At 47.6% G+C, this 11,843-nt stretch overlaps 2 protein-coding genes across 2 annotated transcripts; one reads left to right on the top strand and one right to left on the bottom strand.

Moving 5' to 3' along the window:
• Positions 1-17: 17 nt before the first annotated feature.
• Positions 18-2,997, top strand: Pmar_PMAR007214 (hypothetical protein; the record flags this gene model as incomplete). The annotated part of the gene is made up of 11 exons (XM_002766070.1): positions 18-130; positions 183-308; positions 355-499; positions 755-833; positions 858-937; positions 1,461-1,583; positions 1,630-1,698; positions 2,042-2,105; positions 2,610-2,740; positions 2,785-2,868; positions 2,914-2,997. The coding sequence occupies 11 exons, from the start codon at positions 18-20 to the stop codon at positions 2,995-2,997; spliced, it is 1,098 nt and encodes a 365-aa protein (XP_002766116.1).
• Positions 2,998-5,796: 2,799 nt separating this feature from the next.
• On the bottom strand, positions 5,797-7,236 carry Pmar_PMAR007215 (Creatine kinase M-type, putative; the record flags this gene model as incomplete). The annotated part of the gene is made up of 5 exons (XM_002766071.1): positions 5,797-6,592; positions 6,636-6,746; positions 6,793-6,907; positions 6,954-7,062; positions 7,111-7,236. The coding sequence occupies 5 exons, from the start codon at positions 7,234-7,236 to the stop codon at positions 5,797-5,799; spliced, it is 1,257 nt and encodes a 418-aa protein (XP_002766117.1).
• Between the last annotated feature and the right edge of the window lie 4,607 nt (positions 7,237-11,843).

Genomic DNA, 11,843 nt, shown 5'->3' on the forward strand with positions numbered 1-11,843 from the left:
ACAGATCGTCGCTATTGATGTACTCGATCAGGATACAGTATGCTAAGGGTGTTACTCATATGATGCCTTCCGCAGCGGGGTCTAGAGAGGCCCTCAACAGAGCTCGAGCTCGGAGGTTGTCGGGGGACAGGTACGTATAGTGATGATGAAGTGTGAGGGGGTGTAGATGCATCATCTGTTAGGACGGCCGCGTGGTATGCTAATGTTCCGTCACCATATGTTACTCTGGCTAGAATACGTGCTGTAGAGACTTCGAGGCACTTCGTCAAGATGCGGTATAGGAGTGGGGATCATAGCGTTTCGGAAAAGTAAGTTTTGTGAGTAGTGTAGTGGCTTTTCAGTGTGTAAGGTTAGATATGTTCTTCCCGAAATTGCCGCGAAAAGTGTGCAGCAAGAGGCAGGACAGGAGATGCAGAGATCGCGGTTCCGATGTGATGCTCTGTTGAAGGATCTCGACCGTTGTAGAAAGGAACTAAAGAGGACCAAGGATCAATTCCATGTGAGGAGGATGTTATGTTGGCGTTTTACCCGTCCTTGTGAAAAACGCGATATGAAGTGAACTGAAAGCACTTACAGCAAATAATAGGGGAGAAATAACGACTTATTACGTGAAATATCACTCGTTTAACGCGTTATTCACTGGGGTGAAATGTGAAATATGTTCTCACCAGTGTTGTGTTTTGCATATCACGGCAACTCCATTTGGTCGGATGAAAGTTCAAGACAAAATGGTATGGCATTTATTGCTGTTCAGGACGCCTTGGTTGCCTCCCAGGACTTCAACTGGAATGCCAATAAGAAGTCCTACTTCGCCTCCTTTGAAAGTCTCTCTGGTTAGTTCGACTGTCTCAGGTTAGCGCATCGAGATGATAAAGGAGGACACGCGGCCACACAGAAGGGCAAAAGTACGGCTTTCGGCCCTGAGGAAATTGATAAGGTGCGCGCCGACCACTCAATGGAGTTCACATTTCACGGTTGACCGATTTTTGTGATATAATGATGAAATGACTATACGATAGAAAATTTTGCGTGGATTCAGAATATGTAATCGTTTTTGTTTTCTTACCGAGTGTAGTAGCCTGCAAAGTGATTATGTATTACAACTCTTTTCGTTGTAGCGAAAAAGTTAGAGAATTAACAAGTATGCATTCAATGGCCTGGCACGGGGAATCGATGCTCAGTTTGGCTTCAGCTTATTGGTATCCTGACGCAGTATATAGTCGTATCATTCTCTTATGCTGGTAGAAGTACTCAAATTTTATATACAATGGAGTTTCACCACCCTAGTGATATGAAAAACAACACTAGTAAGAAGCATATTTCACGACTACTGCATAGTGCAGATTTTGGGTTTTTCACCAAGTATTACGCCACTTCACGTAAAACGGGTCGTGAAACTCGAATGAATCACATGAAATTTGGTCGGCACTTAATCTTCTTGGGAGGCTACCCATTTGCAGGTACGCATCTTCATTGATCTGGCAGCAGAAGTATCACCACGAGAGAGGGCTCTGAGGGAGGCCGCGAAAATGTATAAAATCCCACTTTTTGATGCGGAAAATATATGGAAAAAATTCAAAAAAGTATGCGCCTTTTTTGTCGGCATCATGCGATGGTTGGGTATTTTAGATTTGCGCTGAAGGCTCATCTACGATGACTAAAAAGGAGTTCGAGATCCTTTTACTACAGCTTCTACGGGTAGGTTGAGGAGATCGGGCTTCTTGAGAAAACGTATAAAGTCTTGAATCGGGGCTTTCACTGCTGCGGTCCAGGTGAATGAATCGTCATCTGTTTTTGATCCACTTTTGTGAGTATAAACGTTTGTTGTTTCTATGGTCAGCTACACTACACTAGATTTGTGAGATAATGAGATGAATTATGCCTAAGAGAATTTTCGAAGACTACGAAAGACAATTCCGGCGGAGCATTATTAATAGTTATATTATATTCAATTAACGGCGGAATAAGACTTATCCGTTTTGTAACGCTATCTAGTTGACCTTGGAACTCTCGAAATCGATTTACTCGTGTTGTTGTTCAGGTGGCGGCCATTCGCCCTAGTAGGTTGGACGAATGGTGGCGTAGTTTGGATCGCCATAAAAAGGGTGAAGTTGGTTTTGTTGAGTTCCTCCGATATTATTGGACTCGCCTTCGTGGGGTCTAACATGTGAATGCTGCTCATTGCTGTCCTTCACCAGTGTCTGTTGTGTTCATTGAAGGCTCATAATGGGGAGTTTATGATACATGTCGTTACTTGGGTGAACTGTTGTGACCGCCGATGCATAGCCAATATCGCACTGCTGCTGATACATGCGTGTGATAGAGTAACTCGGGTTCTTTAGTGGAACGGTTAGTATATTAAACTACCTTGGCAATGGTTCCGGGTTCAAACCTGGGTAATGGTATAATGCATCGTATCATCACGTTAGGGCCAAGTTGTTTGCGAGCATGGTAGCCCCTTCACAGCCACCACCAGAGGTCCTCAGCGTGGAGCCCGTCGTCCCTCCACACGTATTAGAATCATTACTCAGCTACAAAAGCAAGGCCCTGATCAGCCGGGGTGAGTAGTAGTCGATACACCTTTGGCCACCTTTGGATCCTCCCTGCAGTGCCCTTATCCAAGGAGGCCCTAAGGAGGATATCTTTCGAGGCTGAGGCGTTGTCGGCTAAGCTGGCCAGTGAGGCTTTGGCCAGCAGTAGAAAACGAAGGGAGGCAACTATAGCTGATCACGACAGCGAGGTCAGGTCTTCTTGATGTCCATTGTCACTATGCTTCTGGTTTAGATGGTATCAGAGGTGGATGCCGCCGAGGAGGACGATTTAATGCGAGCTCTGGCAGGAGGAGAGAAGGAGGCTCTCTCTGGAGAGGTAGGAGTCCCACCGTCATAGTTTGGTTCCTAGGTTGGATCTTAGCAACGGGTGACCCTAGAGGACGTCATTGTTGCAGCCAAGGCCCTGGGCTTGGCCCTACCGTTGCGGGGTCGTGCTGGACCCTGAGCCGATCTTGATGGGACTGTTCTCTCAGACTGTTATCATTTACTATTACTATTGTGACAATTCATTGAAAATTTCAAACCCTCCATGCCTTGAGCTCTCTGTTCAGGCCAGTTGCCTCCTTCACCCGTTGTTGTCAGTCTCCTGTTGGGACCTCACCCCACAGTTCGCATGGCTCTACCACAATGTAAAGTAAATGCCATACGCGAGGGCCTCCTATGCAAGGTAGCAGACCAGACTCGAGTGTCGAGAGAAGCCGTCACAGTGTCAAGCTTGTGGGCGAGAAGTGAAGGCAATGCTAATGATCAAAGTTGATGAGAAACACGTTGGTAAATTGGAACTGTCGGAGTTGCAGAACGAGGCAGCCTTCGTTGATGGAGGCGTAGACTGGTGAACACGAAGCGTCTCCCCGCCGCTACTGTAGGTTTTGTATCGCACAATTTGCTGCTTTATTTTCAAGTCCGGTTTAGTAAGCGTACGATGCGTTTGCCAGTTGAGGCTTTCCTGATGGGACTTGACATTGTCAAGTCCCATCGTCAAGTTGACAACACAGGCAAAGCATGAAAGGCATGCCACGAAAGCCGAGGTCGGGTAAAACGCCGGTTATATACACGAAGTGACTACATAACTCGAAAAGAGTGCATTTCCATACCGTTATATTCCCTGAGAAAGGTGAACATACTTTTGTCATGATTTGATCGGTTTCACTGGTTGTTATAGTATGACTTGGAGATAGCTTTAGATTCATATCTGATACCATAACTTCGGTAATTTATAGGATACCACTCGAGAGACTACCCAATTCAACTCCAATCGGACCGAGCCGTTTTGAAACTTAACTCATCTGTTATCGATTGACATAATTGTGGCGACGACTCGACAAAGACGGTTCAACGAACTATGCCAGCAAAGTTCGCAGAGCGAAATCATCAGACGAATGATGATGACTAGATGATTCAGACACTTCAAGAGCTCCCTGTCACTCTATCGAGAAATGAAATCTCAAATGCAGCAAAACCACCAAGTACGATGTGAAACAGTGGAGCATACCCAACGCTAGTGATTGCATCGACAAATGCACGTTTCTCCCGAAAGTACCACACACTGGCACCACCAATCACAGCCACCAGCACAGTACTTGCGCAGACAATATTCATCGACCCTACGTAGGGCGGGAGATTGGTCAGCGTTGGTTAGTAGAGACCACCAGATGAGAGTAATCAGCAGAGTATATCCTCGAGCCATATAGGTGTCACAGTAAGTGGATAACTAGTTGACAAATAAGGCTCAACAAAGTCCCGCAGTGGTACATCAACAACTAACCTCATCAACCGATGTGAATCCAACTTGAAATTCAATTCATCTATCGACCATCTCACAGTAGAACGAAAGGCGAAAGCTCAGCTCACGAAGCTGAGCAACGATATGCCGAATATCTGTTTTGGGGTGATGCTCAATTTGACGCTCGTAACCGAAGGAGGCGAAGATCCTCTGCTGACGTTGAACGGTCTTCGCCTGATCTATTACGTAATCGATCGTGGCGCTGAGAGACAAGTGGCCACGGTGAGTCACCGTCGGTGACTTGAGGAATCAATGGAATGGTCTCTTGTCTGATGATAGGGAAGAGGCTCCAACGAGCAGTAACAGGTGAGTGGGTATCGCTGACTTGGCTAGGCCCGTGGGAGAGTCCTTCCCGTGTGAACTATTCTCCTGACCGGATAGGCTCACGATCACCACAATGAAGTGAGACAGTGTAGCGATGACGCCAAACCTTCGCTAGTCCCAAGTCAGAAAATCCGAGCTATGCACGCAAGGGCTGATTTTTCCATCCATGCTTTACTCAAATGAACCTACTCGGGAAGGTTGACTTTCTGGGTGCATTCTATGACACGTCTTCCTAAGCCCGTTTAAATGAATGAAGTACCAGCATAGAGAATGAGCCCCTGCTAAGACTAATGTGGGAGAAAGTTAGGGATAGAGTCCTAGGCTGGGCTCCTTGGCGACTTGAGCTATCATCATTCGGATTGAAAATCGTACTGATGATGGTGAATAGGACCCGAGACGTGGGTCCAAGTCCTCGGAGATACCTCCTGGGTCATGGATGCACTTTAATGCACTTTGTTCCGGTCTGTAGAAGACTACTTTTCCTCCTTGTGCCCTGACTTGGAAATAAGCACTTCTATTGGCCTCTGCAATCCAGGACCTGGGCACGGTTGCTGTCCATATTCAAGGCTTCAGCGGCGCTGATTCAGCGTAGGCTATTGCTGAAGAAGTCAACTTGACTTAGTCAAGAATGAACGTAGCGACAATTTCGGCAGTGGGTCAGCAGCTGACCAGCCAAGACGGAATGGTGTCAGCAGAGACCGTTCCGTCTTGGATGCGCGCCGATTCGTGCGGAAAACTAGCTCCCTTTCGAAGGTTGTCCTCGCCATTTCTCACTGTAAAGATCCGTATATATACTCGCTCGCCAAGAGTGAAACCGTTGCAGTGTAGAACATGGCATGTAATAAAACTAAGATTATACTTTGCATCCACACTCTTGTGGAATTGTGTTCTCATTCATCATGGCCGATGATCAGCACAAGGTAGCCGTCGGTAGACGTACGTTTTGGCCCCGTAAGTCCGGTTTTACTAAGCGTACGATGCGTTTGCCAGTTGAGGCTTTTCTGATGGGACTTGACAACACAGACAAAGCACGAGAGGCATGACACGGGGGTATATTAGGCATGATAAGTGCAGGACAGTTGGGCACACACGAGTTATATCAGTTCACGTCATTTAAAAGATAAGGAATACGTCGTTCTAGGGGAGCATATCATCAATCTTATCGCCATTCTCCAAGGCCTGCTCTAACTTAACCAACTTGGCGCATCCCTCAACCATGATGTTCACCAACTGCACTTCGCTCTTGCCGATCCTGTCCTCATTGGAGATATCGTAGATGCCCCCGACAGAGGCTGAATCGACCCCGGACCCTCCACGAGCCTGAAGGCCGAGCTTCTTGCAGAGCTCCTTGAAGTCGGGCCTGGCGGAGAGGAGGGGCACCTTCATCATAGCAGAGGCACGGAGACCCGTGCCCAAATTACTAGGGCAGGTTAGAATGAACCCCAGGTGGTCGCTGTGCATGAAGTCGTAACCTTCGCTCTTCAAGACGTCCTGTACACCATTGACGGCAACACAGAAGCGCTTGAAGATCCTCTTGATGTCAGCGCCCTTCTCCATAGAGATGATTCTCATATGGTCTTCTTCGTTCACCCAGACGAGGAAGTTCTTCTCGTTGTTGTGGAAAATGCCGCGGGCATCAGGCCAGTGGCGACCCATACCACTAGACAGGAGTAGAGTGGAATCGGGCTCCTGGAAGAGGAAGTGGTTCTCGCGCATATCTTCCTCTTGGTCTTTGGTCATGCCACCAGGCTTAGGCTCGTAGCTCTGGGAGCCATGCAGGGGAAAGTAGTCACCCTTGAGCTCCTCCTTGAGGTTCAGCAGACCCTTCACGATAATACGCTCGAGTTCACGTCTCTCCTCAAAAGTCACACTCGGGGGGAGACGTATTCCACGGACTGAACGACCGGTACGGACACGAGTCGAGATGACGTATCTGATAACCACTCAAACACCATAGACCGTTGTACTTGGCTCACTTCCCGGTGGGGTCGATAGGGGTATCCGAAACCTTGCTGAAATCGAGATCAGTGGTATGAGTTGCACTAGCGGGGAATCCACCGTGACGACGATCAATGACGGGGTCGAATCTGTGAGAAGAGAAGCCCTTGGCAAGGCGAGGGGTCGAGGCCTTACAGATCCTTGAAGACCTCGTAACTTTCCTCGTCACCAGCGACAAGGCCGACCGTCTTAATAGAGGGATGCCCCGGGTTGTCAACGCCGGTCTTGATGCACTTGCCGAGATTAACACCTGAAGGGAGGGAGAGTGCCCTACCTTGTAGACAAGGAGGACTTACCGTTCTTAGTGGTCTTTCCCTTCAGCTGGTCGTAGAGTTCTGGCTTTTCGCGCATCAACTCTGCCATGTAGCTGCTATGCTTGGACAGGTCGGGCAGCTTTTCGGGAAGCTGAGAACGAGAATTGAGATCAACATAAGTGGGCTAATGATGGCTCACATTATCAGGGTCGAATGTGGCCTTCTTCTCATCACACATATACTCCTTGTCACCAAGACCAAGCTTGATCCATTCAGGGAGGTGCTCTACAGTGGGAGCCAGGCCAGTGGGGGGATAGGACGCCATTCGCTGTGTAGGAAGAAGAAGAACAAAGCCTGAGAGGAACAAGTTGAGTAATTCCACAACATATTTAGTTCGGAATGCGCGAGACCAGTCAACGATGATGATGACTAGGAGAGGCAGTTATTATGAGACTTGAACAGTAGCTGAGACGTTTGAGACGGGACGGGCAACACGAGACTGATCTAAAGTCCACGCCCGAGTTCCACGGCGAGCGAACTGAATGCAACGACAGCGCTGATCTTACTCAGGAGTAGGGAGCAATCGATAGTGAGTTATGATGAATACCATCACTCCAAGGTGACGGTGGAAAAACTACACCACTGATTGAGCGGCCTGTAGTCTTCGTGAAGAAGACGGTAATAGACAGCAGGCTCATGACTGCAACAATACTCAATTGTGTTCATGAGTCAGCGCACTTCACACCGGAGAGTGTGTTAGCATTGAGTATAATATCACTACGGATATTGTGTTGCATTACGTTAGTCTGGTATAACACTGTGTGAAGTCACGAGTTGTAAAACCCCTCTGTCCGCGCATGGCTCAATCGCCGACATCGGCAGTGTGCATCATTTCATATCGATATTCGCATGGCATAGTACTATACTGAGGACTTTCTAACGCAAATACAATGGAGGTGTTGTGAGGCTCATGTTGAATGAATTACATCAAGTATACCAGGTAAATTAAATATAGCCATGTAACTGTCGACGGAGGCAACTCAAGTGTGACATAACATCATCATAGTCATAACGAGACCGCAGAATCACCGACGCGGGAGGACCAGCAGCTCGATACGGGGTCAACGGTGTTCTTAACCTGCAAAGACCAACTGAGGTCAGATCAGTGAGAGCCTTACATGTTGACACCCCTTGGGGTCTCGGGCGTGCGTGGTGTTGTTGGGCCGTTATAAGCCGACACGCTCTCATGAAGTGAGCCGACGTAGTCTCGCAATTTGGAACGCCCTCTATTGGAAGTCTAAAGCGCACACGTACCACACCTCGAGATAACTAGGGAACTGCAACCTGATGCTGTTGTTGTTGGTGTCGTAGCTTTTCGGATCGTCGATCAACTGCTCGTTTCCACTCCACATTCCTCTCATAAAACCTGCTGGCCTCGACAGTGGAATAGGGCATTCCTATCACCCTCGAATGAACTGATCTATGCACCAGATGTTGCCGGTCATCGAAATCCTGAATCGTCATGCACGCATGCACATAGGATTCACTCTGGCCTACTTTGGCTTCCTCCCTGCGCTGACGATTCGACTCGAGGTCCTTCTCTTTCACATCCTTCCATGCTTGTGTTCGCCGATACACGCTGTCAACATTACGAGGAACACTTGCTGATCTCGTAGGACGAAGAGGAGGAGCTCTTCGGGAAATTACTCGTGGCGAGAAAGTACACTAACAAAGAACTGTTGAAATTCGCAATATTTTTTTTGAATTTGATTCTCAATTCAAGAGACGTGAACCGTTACTTAATAGGTATTATATTAGAGCGCAGTTCTTCACCATTTTTTCTAACATTTTCGATTCCTCATAAAGGGTGGATTCCCAACTGTCCACACCAACTCATTTGAATTCACCTCCTTCATTTCCTCCGCTATCTTCCACGATCTGGCCTCGATGATCTTGTTTTCGAAAACCCTACGGCGCTCCCGAGCTCTAGTATAGATATCCCCACATTGAGGTGCTGTATGCGGTGTCGAAGCCCCACGGCCACCTCTACCCTTGGCACGTATCGGCGTCGCGAGAGCTCTTGTATTTTCTCGCCTGCAATGAGTAAGTTCGTAGTGGAAGCTTCGTTTTTCTCTGTTGAAGAGGCCGCAGGTTCGATTCCCGTAAACGTCATTTCTCTGCCGAAAAATATTTCAACACGTGGATTCACTGAACCACCTGCAAAATCAGTCTTGGTATTTTTCGCATGATCCCCGGCTCAAAGCCTATCGAATGTTATCTTGAATCAAGATAACATTCGATAGGCTTTGATCAAGATTCTTGATCAAACTGTAAAATTGTGCACGCACGCACATAGTGTCTCCGGTGGCTCCGAAACTCCCACCTCTGAGAGTATATCTCCGAATATGAAGCATTGGAATAAGGAGTCGCCTTCTTAGCCGTAGACCTGTTGCGATCCTCAACAACACTATGTATAGCTGAGAAATAACAACAACTAATGAGGAACTTCAACACGCGAACTCAAACACCTCCTTGTTGTTGTTGCCTCTCAACATTATCTGAGTCCTTCCCCAAGCTGAGCCTCCTCGCGATAGGTTTCACTCGGGCATCATGTGGTACGCCAACACTAGCCACTTGGAAACTTATTGGCGCTTCTTTTTTCCCGTACTCCCCATGTCGGCCGCTCAAGCTCGTACGCCGCTCCTCCTCCTCCACAACAGTGTCATAGTGAATAAAGTCATCATTCCCTTTATGGTCATCAGTACTCACTCGCTCCTCAGTAGGGAAATCTTTCCCCACCTTTACGGAGTGTATCTCCACATATTTCAATGGTCTTGGTTCCGACATCACCCTCCCCTCCCGACCGAATGGGCCTCGCCGTAATCGTGGAGTACCCACATCACCAATGATAGTGTTGTTGTTGTTGCCACTCTGTAGCCCAAGAATCGGTCTGTCGATTGAGAGCGTCTTATTCACGGCGCTCAAAACTGGCTTCCTGCGTGTACCATTTGAGCAATCTCGTGTAACACGTCTGACCTAATACGAAGGGTCCTGCATGCCCATCCTCCTCATGATGCTCTACTGAGATCGATAAGGCCCCTCCTCCTCCTCGTCCTTTCTGCCGACACTGAGTCATCACTCTCTGTTTAGCCGCTTGCTGCATCCTCCTATACCGCTCTTCTTTCGAAATCTCATCAACTACGTATCCACCCGAGTCGGGCGGGGGCATCAGCGCCTGTAATAGGGACGCGTGAGCTCTACTGTATGAACATACACAGTACTTCTTTATTCTCGCTCATTAACGATTTCTGTGCGGTACCAGGATCGGAATTGGCCGTACCTGGGGCAGTGTGGGAGGAATCTACGTTTCGTTTCCTCAGCTGAGCTCAGGAATTTCCTCACTATTTTTACGTTCGGGAAAAATATATAGAAATCAACGAGAATTTCCCAAAAATTTTTCATATCGCCACCTGAGGGCCTTTTTTCATGTGCCTTGTGTGAAAATTCTCACCGGAAACGGAATTATCTCCCAGAATGGTCCGTTGTATTTCCTCGTGTACAGCACTCAGCCGGTTCTGGAGTTCTGTCGTCTCCCAATTCGACAGATCCGTCTTGACGTTTGGCGATAGAGTTGCGAGAGGTGTGGTACAAAGTGATTGTTTACATGAATTCGTAATTTACTTTTCACTATACAGATAATAAATCAACTGTAAAGGACGGTGATACTCCTAATGAGATAAAAAAACACAACCTTTGTTACAATGCGGAATACACTCCGGCTCGACAATAGTTGATCCATCTTCCGAACACTCTTTAAAGTGTTGAGTAGCTATGTGCTTGCGTGCGGCAGATCCATTGCTGTTATCGGTAAAAGTGAGATCCACTACCCGGAAGCCAACATGACACCCCAACTCGTACACTCTACAATAGGCACCTGTTCGAAGTAGTTGCCTTCATAGACCTCACTACAGCAGGTGTTATTCCGATACGCAGTAGGTTACCTGCTCACGATCAAATGCTGTGATACCATGGAAGTATCGTATACCAAACTAAAGGGGGGACGAGGAAGAGGAGGACGCCAACCACCGCGACAAGTCGATAGTTGATATGTAGCGCCTGCCGTTGTCATTAGCACACGTCGCTGTCATGGAGTGACGTGGTGACAGTGCTTCCGAAGTACAACTTTCGCTGGCACCCCTCGTTGGGTCCAGAGTCATGTCACTTTTCATGACTCACCTGTAGTCGTAATCTCATTTCAATTCCATGAATGACCCTCGTTACGATACCCAACTTTCCTGTATACTCATCAGCTCACCTCGCCTTAGTGGATCACCCGAAGTGCTACTACAACAAGTGATCTACACTCTGTTACTGTATGAGGTGAAATGGCTGAGACGATTAACTCATAGCAATCAGGATAAGGAAACGTAATACACATGTGGCCGAGCACATAATCACTCCTTAAAGAAATGCTGGGGCAGGTGGATCTTTCCACTGATCACCTACAACCGGGAGCCAACACTTGGAAGCCGGGTTTAGGAGTGTATAGGATGATTACAATTTCCCGACCAGAAATATAAAGTGCGAACCAACCTATCGTTATGCGAAGCATAGTGGGAGTTTATCAGTGGCTCTTGAGATAGGCGACGATAGTTAAAATAAATCGACAATATTTCATATTTCACTGTCACGCTCTGGGCGCGCGGTAGGCTGCCACTTCATATTATTATCATCATCATCTTGCTAAAATCATATCAAACTTCAATCCCCTCGAAATTCGCACCCCTGTCCTACCACAGAGCACCGGCCTGCTATATTCACCACATCTAGAGTGTCCCGGACTATCAGCTGGCCTCCCCTCGATGACAACATTGTGCATTCCAATAAGCACCTAAAGACGAGGAGAGGAAAGTACCCAACTGTGTTGCCATC

This window comes from Perkinsus marinus, assembly GCF_000006405.1.
Source record: "Perkinsus marinus ATCC 50983 genomic scaffold scf_1104296973710, whole genome shotgun sequence".
NCBI lineage: Eukaryota > Perkinsozoa > Perkinsida > Perkinsidae > Perkinsus > Perkinsus marinus.